Raw genomic sequence first — 19,392 nt, forward strand, 5'->3', positions numbered from 1 at the left:
GAGATAGCTGTTTGTTTCACCTTCCCCCTCACTTTGCATGGGTAACCCAGCACTAGCAGTTTGAAACTGGCAGGTGGAGGAGGTATTTACACTTAAGAAATCAATAACATGAATTAGCTTTAATCCCCCGTTATTCATTTGCCCTACTACCTTGGAGAGCCCTTGGTTAAACATGTGCCAGGACACTGTTGCCTGTAAGAGTGAGGGAACTACTGATAGCAGGAAACAGATTGGAGGACAAGGCACGGAGGGACAAGTGTCACTTTTTTCTTAAGTCTTTATGATTAAAAGAAGCAAAACCACCTTCAGTAGAGTATAGCAATTGCAAACATTCTTGTGCCTGGAATGTTAGAGCCAGAGAACCGGTTAAGACAGAAAGTCAGTGTGGTGGGTTGTGCCAGCCCTGGGAGGTTTGTGATAACTAACGGGTTGGCATCAATTAGCAAAACTGCTGGATGGTTCCGATAATTCGGGTCTGAGGAAATTCTAATTGTTTATGTAAGACAGGCAGCATCAGGACACCAACTCTGTGCTAGCTGTTATCTTGATCCAACTTTTTTTTTTGTAGGTGTGCTAGCTGAGAGAGTCGAGCTGCTGCTGCTGTGTTTTTGGAGATCCAAGGAAGGGATATTTGGCATGACTAGCGTCAAGGCCATAGCCGCTCTAGCCTGTGCCATAGGAACTAGAGGAGAAGAAAGAGAGCAAGAAGGAAAGGGGAGTATGTGAAAAGGTCATTGGCAAGGCAGAGGCAGACAGGGGGAGCAGCTGTGGACTTGGCTCCAAAGGAAACCTCCAGAAACTGGGGCAAAGATCATCTGGAAACCCTCAGAGACTGGGGCAAAGATCGTCCGGCTGCAAAAAAGCTGAGCAAGAACTGAGGAGAATTTGTTGGAGTTTGCCCAGGGAGTGTTGACTTCATTCTCTGGGGCCCTTTGCCCTGCTTTGATATTTGACCAATTTTCCAGAAAATTAACTATTTGCAGGTCTGAAATTTAGTACAAATTTAGGAGACATTACTTACACATCACTTGAAAATATTCTGTATAATTTGGCTAGCTAATAATAACCAATTTTGACACTTGTCCGCCTTTCAAAATTGTGATCTCAAACTGAGTTGAGGATACTGACTGATTAGCATTTACTTACATTTTTTCTTATAATGGCTATAAATAATTCATGTCTGCTATTCTCTAGGGTTATTATTATTATTATTATTATTATTATTAATTGAATACATTTCCACTACTGTGTTCACAATTGGCCTTCTTTCTTATGTAGTTTTAGCATGTTTTCATTACTAACATATTTAGTTAGAACCTGCTACTATTAGTAATCCTCCTCTCCCCAAAATGTATAGAAAACAGTGTTAAGCTTTCTATACATAGGAACAAACGTATTGCCCTAGCACAGGGGAAAATATGAAAGTTGTTAAAAACCAAGAGATGCTATCTTACTGCACTCTGGTTTACATCTCTTAGTAAACACAAAGAGGATTTGATAGCATTATTTCAAGGGTTTTCTTGAATGGGAATTTAACGCAAAAAAAAAAAAAAAGGACACGCATTTCCATACCAAAACCAGGCTGTTGAAATGCGGCTTCTGATTCTTCTAAATAACATCATATTCAAATAAGAGTATTTTAATTATTTGCATTTTAAGTTAAGGTAAATTTAAGGAATATTTCAAGCAACTAGAGAAGTAAGCAGGCACAGGCAAATGAAGTTGTATCCCTGACACCTGTTGCTAAAAGGCTATTTAAATATATTTTCTTTAAAAAAAAATAATCAAAGTAAAATGTCGTTTTCAAGAATTAGGAAACAGAATTTCTCACTTGTTTGAGAAATGCAGCCTAGAAGGAAGGACAGGGTCAGAGTGGGGTGGGGTGGGCAGCAAGTGTGGGGTAATGTAAGTTAAGGAGGTCTAGCCAGCTAATCCCAATCACTGCATTTGGCTGTGGATTACAGCGTTTCTCCATGACGGAATCCCGAGCTGAAGGCATGCTCCGCCCACACTCAGAAGGCAGGGTTGTACATACCTGAAGTTCAAGTCTTTAAAGGAGAATTGAGTTTCAATGATACCAGTGGTTTTCACCCGGGAATGTAGAACGTCTTGTTCATTTGGCACATACCCAGGGGCTGTGAGTCTATCTAAGTCATTAAGGTAGCTAAGAGAAACAAAACAAAATGGAGTGTATTTGTATTTTTGAGTTCACATTGGAATACACCGTAATTCAGTACAAATAAACTTTAAGAGTTTAAAGCCATTGGAAAACAAACTCTATCTGCTGCTTGATATCTAACTGCCGATCTTCACGGCGGGCATTGGCAGCTCAGATGTCAGAGCTGCAGAGTGTGGAGTCCATACACAGCTCCTGGAGAGCTCTTCTCTAAGCCCTAGACTTACGAAAGAAATGTGTAGGACGGAGTCACTATCATCTAGATAGAGAAATGGAAGGGTCTTTCTCCATGTAGATGTATTTCTATGCATTATACTACCTTGGAATGCTTGCAACACCAGTTATTACAAGTTCCTCAAAGATTCTGTTATGGGAATGACTCGGTTTCCATTTTAAGGCAGTGGTTAGTGTGAATAACAATTTGAATTGTCTGAGTGCTGCTTTAACTGTTTTAGTATTTTTACACGGATTACTTAGTTTAGAACACTACAGCCATCTACGTACTGTAGCCACGCCTCTCTGTATCAGTGCGTGGCATAGTCCTTAACCCTTTCACGATTCCCACTCTTACTAGAGTGAACTATTTGCTTGTTTATTCCTTTTGTTTATTTTCTTCCTGTGTTATTGATCGCAGTATCTAAAGCTTGGCCACAGTTAAGTGTAAACTTGATCGGATCTGTGCTCACAGTCTGTTAGACTAAAGGATGAAAACCGTTCTCATTACTACTGTTGTGTTTGACACTACCGATTAATAGCTTAGCAATATAGCCATTTCTGTGAAAAATTTAAATACAAAATTGAGCCATGCCTGTATACACATTTCAAAGTTTGGAGTCACTCCATAGAACTTTGGGGGTACAGTCACACCAAATGTTAGCTATTGCCTGCAAAGTTTAATTTGTTCAGAGAAATCGAGAAGTTCTCGTACATTAGCATCTTACACAGCAGTTCTCACTCTGTGGGTAGCAACCCCATTGGCAGATCAAAGGACCCGCTCATGGGGGTCAAATGTTAGATATCCTGCATATCAGATTTTTACACTATGGTTCATAACAATAGTGAAATTTCGGTTACGAAGTAGTCACAAAATAATTTTATAGTGGAGGTTACCACATGTGGAACTGTCCTAAAGGGTGACAGCATTAGGAAGGTTGCGAATCCCTGATCTAACACAATGACTTTAAAACAAAGTTCTTTTACCCTTAAAAGTAGATCCAGTTCCTATTTAGCCAGTTTATTTTTGGAAGAGCAAGTTTTGCTCAAACTGTGTCCAGGAATAACATAAGGGTTTTATGCTAACAAAGACTGTTTGCCTTTCAATGGGTATTGGCTTGAGATATCAATGCATCCAAGAATGAATTGGCAGATTTCACATTTTTTATTTTTTTTTACTATTACTTGAATCATTGTACATTTTCCATTGATGAAATCTGATACAAGTAAAAAAAAATAAAAACCTCATACTTACAAAACAGAAATAAAATCCACTTAATGAAAAGCGTCAGTCAACATGCATTTTAAATAATTTTTTTTTGCATTTGTAAATTCTTTTAGTCAAAGAAGAGGCTTTAGCAAACTGACTGATTTTCATCGAAAGTCCTGATTTTAATAAGCAAATTTGGTATTTGGCTGCCTGGGCCTGTAGTTTAGAAACCTGTATATCTTATGACTCAAGTCACTTACAAGTGCCTTGATCATTTACTTCCAATCCTGAAAAGTCAGTGCTTTCCTGCTAAGTCCACATTTGCTCTAAACAGCACACTAGATGGCCCCAACTAGTAAACCATGAAGCCTTAGTTAGCTAAGGCCTTTCCCTTCTTCCTCTCCTACAGCAGGTGGCATTGTCCAGCCAAACCCAGGAATCAGCCATCCTGCTCTTTACTCACTGCCTTCACTCAGCTGTCAACATCCATCTGGAGAATCTCTAGATGTAGAAAAAGAAAAAGAACTTCCTTTCACCAGAAAGTGGGAAGAAAAAAGTTTTTTAAAGTATAAACAAATTGGATAGGTAGTGCAGGATCACTCTGATAAAAAAAATGGAAGTATGCAAACTAATTCAAAATTTGAAAAACTCTATGTGTTCTTAATGTTTGGAAGAGGATAATATTGATTTAGCAACACTTTAGCTGGCTTTTATTTAATGTGCCTGTGGTAACACGTTAAGGCTGCCCAAGTTAATATTTTAAGTGTTCAGTTTATGTAGAAAATATTTCTAATACACAGAGAGAAAATAAATTTTCATATAGTTTTACTGTTGTGCAAATTAACTGAGTATTTTAAAAACTATTTACATTATGGGCAGAACTCAGAAAAGTCAACGCAAATAGGTATTTGATATATTAAACTAACAGAATGGTAAATAGTCTAAACTCAATCTGTTAGTTAAAAAAAATTCTAAGCATTTTAACAAGTGCGAATCATCTAAACTATGAAATAAAGTGTCATTTTATTTCCTCAGGTTAATTATCTGAGTCATAAATAGAGAAATTCTTTACTATGCAAATGTCTATTTTGCTGCCAAAGGACAAATAATAAGGCAAGCGTACTAACAATGCACCTGCATGTATTTAGTCCATATGCATTCCAAAGTACATATATTAATCTTGCCTGGAATACACTTAAATCCTTCCCCAGAGGTAACTAAGCAACATTTCGGGGGTAATGTGTAAGCTGGCATCTAATTCACTCATGATTAGCACAGACCGGTAAGCATTGTTTTATAATAGCTCAGAAATTGCTTTGACCATCACAGTGAGGCCGAGACGGGAACCTTGGGAAAAATGTTACCGAGTTTATGTAGTCCCAGAATGACACCCGGCTCTTATCAAGTAGAATCCACACTGCTATGTAAAGGCAATGGAATTAGCAATAAATGGATAATCATCACAGAAGCTTGCTTCCTACACTGTACTTTGCAGGGTTTTGTTTGTTTGTTTGTTTGTTTTTGTTTTTGTTTTTTTTGGGTGTGTGTGTGTGTGTGTGTGTGTGTGTGTGTGTGTGTGTGTGTGTGCTCTTCTTCGTCCATCACTGATGTTTCTTTCCTTAGAAAGAGTCTTATGGGTCAAAGGTACTCAGTGATTACAAATCTGCCATGTCATGCATGACTCACCCATTCTGCCATTCTGCTTGCACAGATCTTTGTTTCCCCACTACCCAATTTTTTTGTTGCTTGTTTAACTAAGCCTCAGTGCTAGCATGGTTTGTCATGAGATTCATTCAAGGACAAATTCGTGTACTTTATGTGTTTGTAGGCATGGGAAGAAATAGAAAATGAGGAATTTTACAAATTTTTGGTAGGCACACATAATCAAACATTTTTGCTGATACATAAAGCAGGATAATTCAGGAAACACTGAAAACAAAGAAGTTTGAAGTCATGGTAACAATTGCATTGTAAGCAGTGCAATGACCTCCTAAGTTCTTCATTAACAGTGAATATTTACTTGCCAATATTTGCTATGCTGACTCCAACAAGATTTCACAATATGCTAAAGCCTCAAACCAATAGACTTTTTTTCCCAAGAATTTTGCATCTTGTTCAATAACCTAGTGATCTAGGCTATTCTACGTTATTTCAGTAACACTGAAATATATGATTCAGTTGACTACAGTTCCAAATGTCAATGTGCACCCCATCTGTCTGTGCTCTCTGTGCTAAGCATTGAGCATCAAGACTAATTCTTTTTAATTAAGAGAAGATACACGTAGTAAATATTCCTTCTCCGGTAGGTTGTTTTAGGTCTTTTCTGCCGTCTCTCGGTTTTCTATAATAAAATGCAAAACCATTTTCCCCCTTACATGCACAGTGTGCCAAGTTATAAACTATGTGTCATCTGCAATTCCTGTCCAAAAAAAATCACTTACTAAGCTGCAGAGTCATTGAGCTGGTATTCAGATGCCCTTTCGAAGCAGGCTTGAATTCCTGGATCGCCCCACAGACGTTTAATTATTTCAGCCAACTGAGGCGTCATGTCACCATCTTCTAGTGTGTTTGCCATGGAGAGAAGCAGTTGTTGGTCCTCCTGGAATAGTATTTTGGTAGGAAGAGCAAAAGTATGCTATTTAGGTTCAGCTACTATTAAATAGAGCACTCTCAAAGGTTTTTGTTCACTTCATTTTGCTAATAATTCCACTGAGCAGATTTCAAAATATACCAAGAAGAGTGAAACTAAAATTCATTCTAGAATTTGACTGATATTTGGAAATGCTGGCCATTAGAAAAATTGTAAAATACTATATGGAGAATTTGAATGCCTTGGTATGTATGTGTGTGTGTATATATATATATATATATATATATATATATGCATATGTATATATTTGTATATATATTTGTGTGTGTGTATATATATACATTTGTATATATATATATATGTATATATATATATAATTGGTTTCTAGGTATGTTGCCACAAAGAGTAACAGTGCTTTTTCTAGTCTGTTGTGGGCTGGTTTAAAATGCTGTTGTGACAACCAAAGAATCCATATAGAGGGACCATTGCTTCAGCTGCATATGTACCAGAGGATGGCATTGTCTCTCATCAATGGTGGGAGAGGCCCTTGGTTCTGTGAAGGAGAATGCTAGGGAGGTGAGATGGGAGTGGTTGGGAGGGTGGGGAAGCACTGTCATAGAAGCAGTGGAGAGACAGATTGGGATGGTGGTTGTTGGAGGAGAACTGAGAAGGCAGGTAACACTTGAAGTGTAAATAAATAAGATAACTAATATAAAATAAAATGCTGGTATGAAAGAAAAATTAAATTGCTGTAAAGTATTACTTAGCATGAGGTATTTTTGATTATTTTGGCAAGTGATTACACACATGTACAGCCACACAGAGGTGTAGAGGTGTCTGTTACTTGGTATGCCTTTGCAGTAAAGTACCATAAGGCAGACATAAGCATTGTGTCAGTACATTGTAAGACGTAGAAAGTAATGAGGAAGGGCAAAAGCTTACTAAACAGACTCAATTTAAACAATTTATAGTTGGCCACAATTTATACCAGTAATCAAAACTTTTTTTTTTACAAATAATTGAGATTAAGAATTTGAGTCACGGGCTGGAGAGATGGCTCAGCGGTTAAGAGCACCTGACTGCTCTTCCAGAGGTCCTGAGTTCAATTCCCAGCAACCACATGGTGGCTCACAACCATCTGTAAAGAGATCCGATGCCCTCTTCTGGTGTATCTGAAGACAGCTACAGTGTACTTATATATAATAAATGAATAAATAAATCTTTAAAAAAAAAAAAAGAATTTGAGTCACGGTTGGGGATTTAGCTCAGTTGTAGAGCGCTTGCCTAGCAGGCGCAAGGCCCTGGGTTCGATCCCCAGCTCCGGAAAAAAAAAACTAAATAAGAATTTGAGTCACAGAGTAGTTCAATACATTATGGTAATTGGTTAGAAAAACAGAAATCTGGGCTCAGATCATCAGTGTCCACATCCAGAGCTCAGTGTCTGCCATCCCTAATAGTTTGCTGGTGCATATCATTATAACAGGTTACAATGTGGCACACAGAATATCTGTCTCACCATGGGTACAATAGCCAGCAAACACACAATGTGTGCATTTACACCTATTCAGTGTAGCACTCCCAAAGCTCCCTTTGTCAAGGCAATAAATCCAGCAGGCACCAGAGGAGGAGGCAAAGACTAGCAGAGTCTGTGAGGTGTGCCGCTCCTGGGAGTGAAGAAGAGCCAGGAAGAACTCGGTGCTCTGATGGCTGTCACTCCTTTTCAACCAACTACAGTTCTATTCTGCTTTTTTTTTTAGTTAAAAGTATGTTCTTTGCCTAAAATATGAATAGACATTAATCTTTACTATTAAGGAATGTTAAAACTGAAAGAAAACTTTTCTGTCTTCCTTTCTGATTAAGTTTTATTATTACAAGCAGGTAATAGATCAGATGACCGATAGATTGTTAAATAGTCCAAAATACAAGACTTATTTTCGTATTTTCTTCCATTAGGTGTTTTTTCCATCATGGGGGACATATTCAAATCCTTCCTAATAGGCAGAGAACTACAAATCCAGTGAAATATGATCTGCTCATTTAATTTATCATTAACATTGAGACAATATAATTGAATAATTTCTCCCTTCTCTAACCTCCCTCCAAACCCTACCATAAGCCCGGCCTGCTATCTTTCATACACATGGCCATTTCTTTCATTCATTGTTGTTACATCCACTGTGGGACTGTATTGGTCCAGGTTTATAGAGGGAGGGTGGAAGGAGCTTCAACCCAGACACCTCAAGCAGGAGACCAAATGAGCTGGCTACCTCTCAGTCTCAACCTCCTGCACTGCATTCGCTGGCACCTGGCTAAACTTCTCTCCTTCCAGTCCAGCTAGCAATGGACCTGGCTATCCTGAGGGAGAAGTGGACACAGGCAGCAATGCATATATATATATATATGAATGTATATTCCCAAATTATATACATATATACATATATATGCATATATATACATATATACTCCTAATTACAATCTTCTCAGTCTATTCTGTATAACGCTACTCATATGTTGACCGCTTACTAGGAAAGTTCTTCTACTGCTAACATGACTTTGGGGCAATTGGGGCAATGAGGAAGCTTTTCCCATCGTCCATTCCTAAAACAAAAAAATCACGTTTTTTCAGCAATCTTTTATAAACCAAGATGTTCTTTCCTTGCCTTCATATTATATTCCATTAAGCTAAACTACAGTTTATTTATATCACAAATATGAGTGGATTTTCACTAAAACATTTAAATGTCCCCAAGTCCTTTCAAACACATCCTCAATCCTAGTATTGCCCTTCAGGGCATCCGTCTGATCTGGCTGATTATGACTTTACTTCTGAGTTTCCTGCACACACCTGGGTAAAGACGCTGGGGACCTTTAATTTAGGCTATCTGGTAGAAGCATGTGGAGTGATAGTCAATGCACTCATATCGATATAACACCGGGTCAAAAAATGAGAAAAATTTTGAATGTCAGTCTCCCCACTCCCCACCCGTGTGTGTGTGTGCGTGTGTGCGTGTGTGTGTGTGTGTGTGTGTGTGTGTGTGTGTGTGTGTGTGTGTGCGTGATCTTCCAGGCAGCTCAGTTCTACAAGCAAAGTTAAGAATCCTTTGGTTCAGGGTGTGGCGATAAACTCCAGTGTCGCTGGTTTTGTCCCAGGGCTGATTCATCTGGCCTGGCTCTCTAGGTTGGTGCCACCTTCTTCAAAGGCTTGTGATTCCTTCCTGCACTGCTTACCAGAGAAGAGAACTGGGTGGCTTAGGACTAACTTTTGCAGCCAAGGTGATGGCTGTTGCTATGTTCTATAGTTGCAGCTCTCCAGAACCCTGAGTAATGGGGAAGTTTGTATTTTCTTTTTCTAGACCATAACAATGTTTCATTGGATGAAATTAAGACAGATGTCCAATAGCTTTATTTAAACCTAAAGATTCAGTGGCTAAAACAACTTACATGGATTTTCTGTAAGTACTGTCATTAAATGGCAATCTTTGTGATGGTCACTGTGAAAATGATGAATGGTTATGTGAAAATATATATCTTTGTATAAAGAAAACATTCCACCTAGTCATAAATCTGAAAGCCACACAAAGTAGTGCTTAGAAGTTAATTTGTTGAGTAGACATTTTAAACCAGGTGCAATATACATTCATCTCACAATAAAATATTAAGTGAATGATTGAAATTTCAGTTGAAACAAAAATGTCATTTGTAGAGGATTAGGAGACTATAGTGTTCTGATATCCTGGGACATAAGACATCATAGGAACTTAAATGGTTACTTAAGATTGTACCATTGAATGTACAGTGGGATAAAACTTTAAAAACCTCTTTGAGTAAGCATAATGGTAATACTGTTTAGCATCTGTTGTTTGCACTCTACTTACATAGCATCAGTTCCTGAAAAACGAAGAGTTCTAGCCAACATCACTAGTTTATAAAACCTGGGCTGTATACATTTATTTTAAAAAAGAAACAATAAGAAATTTAGTGATTTTCCACTTCCCTGACAAAAATACATGTAACATCTTATATGCAAATTACAAGACCTTTAAATCATTGTCATAGAATAAAGAAGGCACACACATTCTAGTAACTATTAATACCTGGGAGGGAAAAGTAAAATAAACGTTGCCACGGAAAACATTTAAAACAGTCTTCACCTAAGGCAAAACACTGGAACGGAAGCCAGGCAGCTGTATGCTCTGCCCCAGAAGTCAGCTGGCTGAAGTTAACCAACTACTCATTTTTGGTCTATTTTTTTCTATTTTAAGTAAGGACTATAGTAGTAGTCCATTTCTTAAGAGCCATTATAAAACTTGGCGTGCTTAAGAAAAGTCAGAGTCCAAGAGATTCGGAAAAGATCTTTACCAAGCCCCATCTGATAGAGGGCTAATATCCAAAATATACAAAGAACTGGAGAAGTTAGACTCCAGAGAACCAAATAACCCTATTAAAAATGGGGTACAGAGATAAACAAAGAATTCACACCTGAGGAATATCAAATGGCTGAGAAGCACCTAAAGAAATGTCCAACATCCTTAGTCATCAGGGAAATGCAAATCAAAACAACCCTGAGATTCCACCGCATACCAGTCAGAATGGCTAAGATCAAAAACTCAAGTGACAACAGATGCTGGCAAGGATGTGTAGAAAGAGGAACACTCCTCCGTTGTTGGTGAAATTGCAAACTGGTACAATCTCTCTGGAAATCAGTCTGGACGTTCCTCAGAAAATTGGACATTGTACTAACTGAGGACCCAGCTATACCTCTCCTGGGCAAACAATGACTTCATGAAATTCATAGGCAAATGAATGGAACTAGAAAATATCATCCTGAGTGAGGTAACCCAATCACAAGAAAAACATACATGGTATGCACTCACTGATAAGTGAATACGAGCCCAAAGGCTTGAATTACCCAATATGCAATCACAGACCACATGAAACTCAAGAAGAATGACCAAAATGCAGATGCTTCAATCCTGATAGAGATCTCTCCTGAGAGACACAGCAAGAACATGTCAAATACAGAGGCAAATGCTAGCAGCAAACCACTGAACTGAGAACAGGACCCCTGTTGGAGGAATTAGAGAAAGGATTGAAAGGGCTGAAGGGGCTTGCAATCCCATAAGAACAACTATACCAACCAACCAGAACTTCCAGGGACTAAACCACTACCCAAAGACTGTACATGGACTGATCCTGGGCTCCAACTGCATATGTAGCCAAGGTTAACCTTACTGGGCACCAATGGAAGGAGAAGGCCTTGGTCCTACCAAGGTCGAATCCCAGTGTAGGAGATTTTCGGGGGTGGGTGGTAAGGGGTTGGATGGGGAGGGGAACACTCTTATTGAAGGAGAGGGGGAGGGGCTAGGTGGCTGATGGACAGGAAACCTGGAAAGAGAATAACATTTGAAATGTAAATACAAAATACGTAATTAAAAAAAATGGAAAAAAATAAATAACAAAAGAGAAATAAAGTAAATAAAATACAATTAATTAAAAAAAAAGAAAAGTCAGAGTCAGAGATAACAGAGCAGCCATAAATAGCATTGGTTCAATAAATCATAGAACAATGAAGATGGGAGGTCTTGGAGTTTTGATTGCTTTTTACACTCTAATGTCCACTGATAGTGAGCACATGCTTGTCTCTCTAGGTCTGGATTACCTGAAAGGACTGGATCTGGAGGGTATTTCAGGGGTAAAGTAGAAACTAGTGTAGTCGTAACTTTGGCGTCTATGAGAAGGACCCTAGCAAAGACTCCTAGTGATGGGGTACCCGGATTCTCAACCACCCATCTTCAGTATCCAGGGAAGGTTTCAGCTGGAGGAATTGGAATAACCCAGCCACAAGACCTTTGTCCTGCCTGCAGAGTATTCTGGGACCAGAGCCTAGTAAAATTCTCATCAAAAAGACTAGAGAGGGGGAGGAGGAAAAGGAGGAGGGGAGGAGGAGGGGAGGAGGAATGAGAGAGGTCAAAGACACACCATGAGAACAATGCCCATAGAGTCAACTGACCAGGGAACGAAAACTCAAAGAAATCAGGGAGCCTGTAGGGGTCTGACCTAGGTCCTCTGCTATGTTATGACTGAGTAGCTTGGTGTCTTATGGGAATCCTAACAGTGGAAGCAAGGCTGCCTCTGATTCTTTTGCCAGCTTATGGGATCCTTTTTCTTCTACTGGTTGCTTTGCCTTGTCCAGATTTGATGTGATGGTATATGCCCAGTCTTAACTGTAGTTTGTTATGCCATATTTGGTTGTTGTCCCTGGGAGGCATATTCTTTTCTGAAGGGAGGCAGAGAGATAGACTTCTGGACAGGGGAATTGGAGGGGGTCGATCTGGAGGACAGGGGAGGTAGAGAGATATGGACATGGGGGTGTGTGTAGAAGAGGTGAAGGGAGGTGAGACTTGGGGGAGGGGAGGAAAGGAAAACTGTAGTCAGGATATGATATATGAGAGAATAATTTTAAAAAATTAAAAAATAGTATAGAAGTAGTTATTTTCCTTTTCATCCCAATAATTTCTTGTTCTCACTTATATGGTTAAACCTAGGAAGGGAAAGAGAGAAGGAAAGCAGTGGGGTCCTTTACTAGTCCTACATGTGATTCTTCCTCTGCTTGTTGCTGTACACTGATCTTTTTTTTTTCTTTTTTTTCGGAGCTGGGGACCGAACCCAGGGCCTCGTGCTTGCTAGGCAAGCGCTCTACCACTGAGCTAAATCCCCAACCCCGCTGTACACTGATCTTATTGGAGATTGCTCAGTTGATGCCCTCTGGAGATCACCAGCTACTCTGGGAGGGGACACATGGAAATGGAGAAGGTCTTTTAATGATTGTCTTGGGGGTGAGGTCACCTGTTGTCTTTTAGACATATAATAAGTGCATAATTTTATGTTATAATAGTTTTTACATATTATGCATTTTAAAAGTAAGTAGATTTTTAATGCATCACAATGTATGGAACAAATATTGATTAATAGAGAAAAATTTCTTTAGATTGATGCTACCATATAAACCACAGTACAGCTACCCTTCTTTCTTTTACTGTCATATTTAATATTAGGTTTAATTCCTAGAAAACAGTTGCTTTTTAATACAATTATAGGGTGCAGCGAAAAGAGATGTTTCATTCAGGAAACATTATAAAATTTAAATTGAAGATAGTTAATCTTTGTGAAATTATTATATTCAATCCCTGGACACAGAAGAGGATAACATAATCCTATGATGACTTTGGCCCACATCCCACCCAAGCCATGTAATCGTCACATGGGCATACTCACTCTACTTCTCGGATTGACATAATCGATCCCTAGTGTAGTCATGGCTTTCACAATGGCCAGGATGGACTGCAATGTGTTACTGTAAACCACTGCTTTAAACTCCATGCATTCTTGTTTACTGTAACCATTCTTGTGGATGATCCTGAAATTCAATGGGAAAAGCTTTTGTGAGGTGAGCTTCTGTAGCACAAATGACCATCAGCAACAAATTGCTTGCGTAAAAGTATTGCATATACAATTTAAAAAGAAAGGGTTTTACTGATGAGTGTATGCTGACTCTGGATACTTTAACACTTGAGAATGTTCCTCATTCATTGTTTTTATCATATAAAGGGTGAAGAACACGTGCTAAATATAAGAAGACTTTAGGACTTGTTCTAGACTAAATATATAAATATATGTCACGTAGGTCTTTTTTTTTTTCAACATAGACTCCTTTGCAAGAAGGAAATTCTCTCATTTCAAGGTCAGAGATGAGCATCCAGATCCGAATGCTGGTGTGGTGTTTACACCGTGTGAATTGTGCAGGATGTGAAGTCACTTAGCAGAACAGCCCTGGCTTTTCCCATCACTTAAGACATACTTGGAACAATTGGAAGTAGGAGTGCCTGCTTTCTATTTACAGCATTAACAAAGGCATTCTTTTTTATTTTTTTCGTTCAGGTAATTGCTCTCTGTTGAATCCCTTCTCATTCCTCCATGGGTGTACGTGCTCCCGGGTCTAGAGAACTACCCAGACGGTAGGGTTGGCGGGGCTCCTCTCTTCCTTCCACTCATTCACTCAGAAGTCAAGGTTTGACTGAGGGTTCAAGAACAATACCTTAAAATAGAAACCTTTAAAGCTAAACATGTGTGCTGGCGCTCATAGTTCTCATTGAGCGTCTTTGCCTCTTCACTGTGTGATAAATTCGTGTTTCTTTCTGTTGTTCTTTTGTTTATTTTATATTGTTTTCAAAGTGCTTTGGGTTTATTTGGTGTGTTTATTTGTTTTCTGGTCTCTTTATTTTGAGTGGCACTTTTCTTGAGATTCATGTTGCGACTCTACACAGAGAAGCCCCAGCTTAAGGGGCAAACAAAGCACGAAAACCTTTTCGATGCCTTTGAAGAACTTAAGGCATCAAATGGAAGGCCAGCACTGAGAGGAGTGAAGTGTGCCTCTACATGTCTTTTAATTTATTCCGTTACATTTGATTCCCAATATAAATGCTTGTGTTTATTTTTAACAGGGCCTTGCTTATCTGCATTAATCTATTAAATCGCTTAAATAGACAAAAAAAATACAAAAAACCTAGATATAGTGACTAAGACCATAAGAAAGAAGAAGGGCATTATTTCTAAATTTAAGCATAGTTGTTGAATAAATCCCAGTCCTCCATCCAAAATTAAAATAAGACTTGATTTTAATTGTTAAATTAAAATGCTAATTATGAATAAATCTGGGGCATCTGGGTTCCTTTGGTGAAACAAGTTCTGACTCTTTCCAGCCAGTGAGAAAACATACAATTTCTTGTAGAAAGAGTTCTTGTTATCAGTTAGTTCCTGTCTGTTTAAACGCATACAATAATATTAATTCTTCATTATATATTGAAAGAATGAATGAATCACACCTGTCCCTCCTCCCACGAGAGCCTTAGTGGAATTTTTGTTGGTGCAGCAGCCACTGCACACTGTAGCCACCAAAAATATTTACATTTTGGATGGCTCCTAAAGGTACACATGGCTCAGAGAATATAACCATGAAACCTTCACATCATGGTAAAATTATAGAAAGAATTATCATTTCAAAGATTTTTGTGCCATATAAAAGTTCATAGCCACATCTGTGAATGGAAGGAAACATTAGGAAAAAATGTAGTACATTGTATTATGGGTATAAGATGCTAAAAAAAATACAAGACAAAGAGTAGCAGAAATAATAATCTGACGATTTTGGAATAAAAATCTCCACATTAATGGTCAAAAGGAAGAGGAACTTTATAGGTGCATGTGCATAGATGCCTGCAGTTACCAAGTTTGGACATGTGCTGAGCACTGGTGTTGGTCAAACATTGTTATATGCAGATGCAGATGCTGCATTAATAATTCAAACAGAAGATGAAGAGTTTCAGCATTTTGTAAATTGATTGCTCATACTTTGTTTGAATTTGGAGTCTTTATCTTCCATTTTACCATTTTAAATAACTACAGAAATCATATTTTACATATAGTTTCACACTTTGTATACTTAAATTACTTCTATATTATACATATTTCAAAATCTCATTGAGGTTTCTCAGAACTATGCATAGACAAAGAATACTTAGGATTTTTCAATTTTATATGTGTGTATTTATGCATATATGCATACATGATTTCGTTTTATTTTTTCTGTGGCACCATTTGCCTGAATGCACGTAAGTAACCTATATGTCTGCATGGTTCTTTCAGAGTCCAGAAGATGGTACCACATACTTTGCAAGTAGACTTATGGATGTGGTCGTAAGCTTTACTAACCTGCTTGCCCGGTGTCTTTGTTGGGAGGACTAGCTGGGGTTGGAGTCTGGGGCAAGGAAAGGTATGTGGAGGAATGAGGTATGATCTGGTCTGTGGGATGCAGAGGTAACCTGAAGTGGGCAGGAGTTCTTGGAAACTAACTTTCACCCTGCGCAAAGGCAACAGGTGCAATTAATGACCTAAATATCTCTCCACCCATAAATTTATTTTAGAAATACAAAAAAATATTTCCACTAATTTTTCAAATATGTATTTCTACAATTAGCAGTAAAAGTATTACTTTTATAGTCTTTGTTCTTATAAGATAATAATTATAGATTAATGGTGTAGTTTTGCTTTTTGAGAAGCCTTACACTGTGCTCCAGCTGATATAATATACTTACTGTGTAGTATAGATTGGCCTCAAACTTGTGGTAATCCTGTTTCAGCCTTCTGAGGCTTACAGTAATAAGCCACTACATCGGGCTAAAATTATGGGTTTTTTAAAATAATTTATTATAAAAAGAATGATTAATTATTGACTTGAGCTTTTATTTTATAGATAGTAGAGTTTGAATGAATTTTATGATTTATCTTTTTGTAACATGTGGTTGAATTGCATCTATTCATTGGTTCCTTATTTCCATATACTGGGCAGGCAACTGTTTTACATAATAACCTATATTGCTTTATATATTAGTCAGTTACATAGCTATAATATTTATTATTGGCGATTATTTTTACCTGAATTCTGAAAAGTGGCTCACAAAGCATTTCTTTTAGAAGTTTTTCAGTGTGTAGAATGAATGTTACTGGTATGTGTTCACTTAGGGCTAACCATTTGGTATTGGGCAACTAATTGGGGTCTCTTCTCCATGGAAGACTTTTTTTTCTTTTCTTTTATTGGATATTTTCTTTATTTACATTTCAAATGTTATCCCCTCTCTGGGTTTCACCTTCTGAAATCCCCTGTCCCATCCTCTCTCCCCCTGCTTCTATGAGGGTGCTCCCCCATCCACCCACCCACTCCCTCCTGCCTCTGCACCCTGGCGTTCCCCTACACTGGAGCATCAATCCTTCACAGGACCCATTGATTCCCAATAAGGCCATCTTCTACTACATATGCAGCTGGAGCCATGGGTTGCTCCATGGGTACTCTTTGGTCAGTAGTTTAGTTCCTGGGAGTTCTGAGGTGTCTGGTTGGTTGACACTGTTGTTCTTCCTATGGGATTGCAAACCCTTTCAGTCCTTTCTCTAACTCCTCCATTAGGGACCTCGTTCTCAGTTCAATGGTTGACTAAGAGCATCTACCTCTGTATTTGTCAGACTGTGGAAGAGCCTCTCAGAAGACACCTATATCAGGCTCCTGTTAGCATGCCCTTCTTGGTATCCGCAATATTTTCTGGGTTTGGTGACTGAATATGGAATGGATCCCCAGGTGGGGCAGTCTCTGGATGACCTTTCTTTCAGTCTCAGCTCCACACTTTGTCTCCATATTTCCTCCTGTGAGTAGTAGGTTGTTGGGAATTGAACTCAGAACCTCTGGAAGAGCAGTCGTTGCTCTTAAGCACTGAGCCTGCAGAGGACTGTGCAACTATCAGTCTTCCTTATGTCCCTGTAATTCTCTGTGTAGGGCTGAAGCCTCTTGGGCTTCCACTGTCCATGTCCTATTAAGTCCTATTACAGCTCATGATTAATCAGCCATGTTGGTGAGACCTCATTAGCAGATCATACTTAGTCATAACCATGTAACAAACTTTACTAAAAAAAGGGGCAATCAATATGGAAAAGACCAAGAAGGAGGATATGGGAAGATTTGTAGGGAGAAAAGTAAAAGAAAAAACGATAAATTATATTATAATAAAAACTAAAATAAATAAAACTAAAACAGAATTGTTTAACTCATAGATAAACATCATATATTAAATATTCAAAATAGTTTTGTACCTACTTCATTTGTTTAACAATAGTACTTTTTCCAGATTCACCTGCTCCTGAAACAAAATGAAGCAAATGTTATAAACTGATATACAGGCTTTGTTAGTACATTAAAACCTATTTTATCATGTGTAGATTTTTGACCACCTTTTTTGTGTAACTTCTAAAGGAAAGAATATTTACTAATAAAGAAAATTACATTTTAAATTTAAACATGATTTGAGATGCTTATATCTCCTAGATTTGCAACCTAAGAACATACAAGATCAGACTCTAAATTGTTCTTGGCCTCCTGAGATGAATCTTTGCATCTCTGTTTGAATAAATGACAAAAGAGAACCATTAATAATTTTATTCTGAGAACTCTTCAAAGAGAGATCTATCCTAACTAGAACATGTTCTTGTCCTTAAAAGCCTATGATATCCTTCTACATAGCTATAATTTACTTTATTTAGATGAATGAAGCATCTTAACAACTTTATGTAACTGTAAGAAGCCCCAGTGCACAGGAGGTGACAGGGAATGTCATATGATATAAGATCAGGGTGCACGAAGGTAGGAATGAGGACCCAGCAGTGGTACCACAGATGTTATACTCACCCTTATCTGCAACATGTCTTGTAGTTTATGATGCACACTATGCATGATTTTGGCATTAACTTATCAACATACAGAACACTAGCATCATATAGAAAAACCCAAAGTGCACATGATCCTTAAGAGACAGTAATAGCTCTTGGTGAATACCTAGTGGCTGCTTTAGTTTGTCAGTCAGGACCTTCTCAAGGTATTGCTTGAATCTCTCTTGATGTTAAAGACAAGGTTTTTGAGGAACAAACACCAAGATGCCATGACCTCAGTTTGTTTTGCATCTGTGTATAGCCGAGAATTATCTTGACTTAACAACGTTTCATGATTTTGATATAAACAAAAGGTAATTTGAATAATAACTAAATTTAAAGCATATTGAAATTTTGCCTATGAATATGAATTAGAGCCCCAGAGAGCACTAAGTAGAGTTTTAATCCCCCTTCCACCTACTAGACCTCCACTTTTTCTCTAGTACGGCCATCTTACATGCTTATGGTCTCATTGTCATCCATCAGTATGAGAGATAGTTCACATGAAAGAACTGAGTATTTGAACTTATACTTCAAAACTAACCTGCCCATACCAAGGAGCTATTTGAAAAGAAAAGGAAAATCAGCTTTCTTCAAAGGCATGTCCCTGAGTATATCAACCTGGAACCACTGCAGGTCTTATATCCAGGAGCAACTGACTAACATAAAATGGACTCCATTTATTTATTTATTTATTTATTTATTTATTTATTTATTTATTTATTTATTTATTTATTTATTTATTTATTTATTTGTCTGTTTATTTTGGTTTTATTGTTTTTGATTTATTGATTGATTGATTGATTGATTGATTGATTGATTTTTGAGAAGGGGGAAGGAGGGAGGGAGACAGAGAAAGAGAGAGAGAGAGAGAGAGAGAGAGAGAGAGAGAGAGAG

The 19,392-nt window shown here is 38.0% G+C and overlaps 1 protein-coding gene across 1 annotated transcript in view; it reads right to left on the reverse strand.

Moving 5' to 3' along the window:
• The window catches only part of Gnat3 (G protein subunit alpha transducin 3), a 50,158-nt gene that overhangs the window by 14,881 nt on the left and 15,885 nt on the right, over positions 1 to 19,392 (reverse strand). The window contains 4 exon segments of the mRNA NM_173139.2: positions 2,036 to 2,164; positions 6,041 to 6,198; positions 13,465 to 13,606; positions 17,888 to 17,930. Of these exon segments, the coding sequence (NP_775162.1) occupies positions 2,036 to 2,164; positions 6,041 to 6,198; positions 13,465 to 13,606; positions 17,888 to 17,930 (472 nt within the window).

The sequence above is a fragment of the Rattus norvegicus genome, chromosome 4 (assembly GCF_021556685.1).
Source record: "Rattus norvegicus strain SHRSP/BbbUtx chromosome 4, alternate assembly SHRSP_T2T, whole genome shotgun sequence".
NCBI classification, from domain to species: Eukaryota; Metazoa; Chordata; class Mammalia; order Rodentia; family Muridae; genus Rattus; species Rattus norvegicus.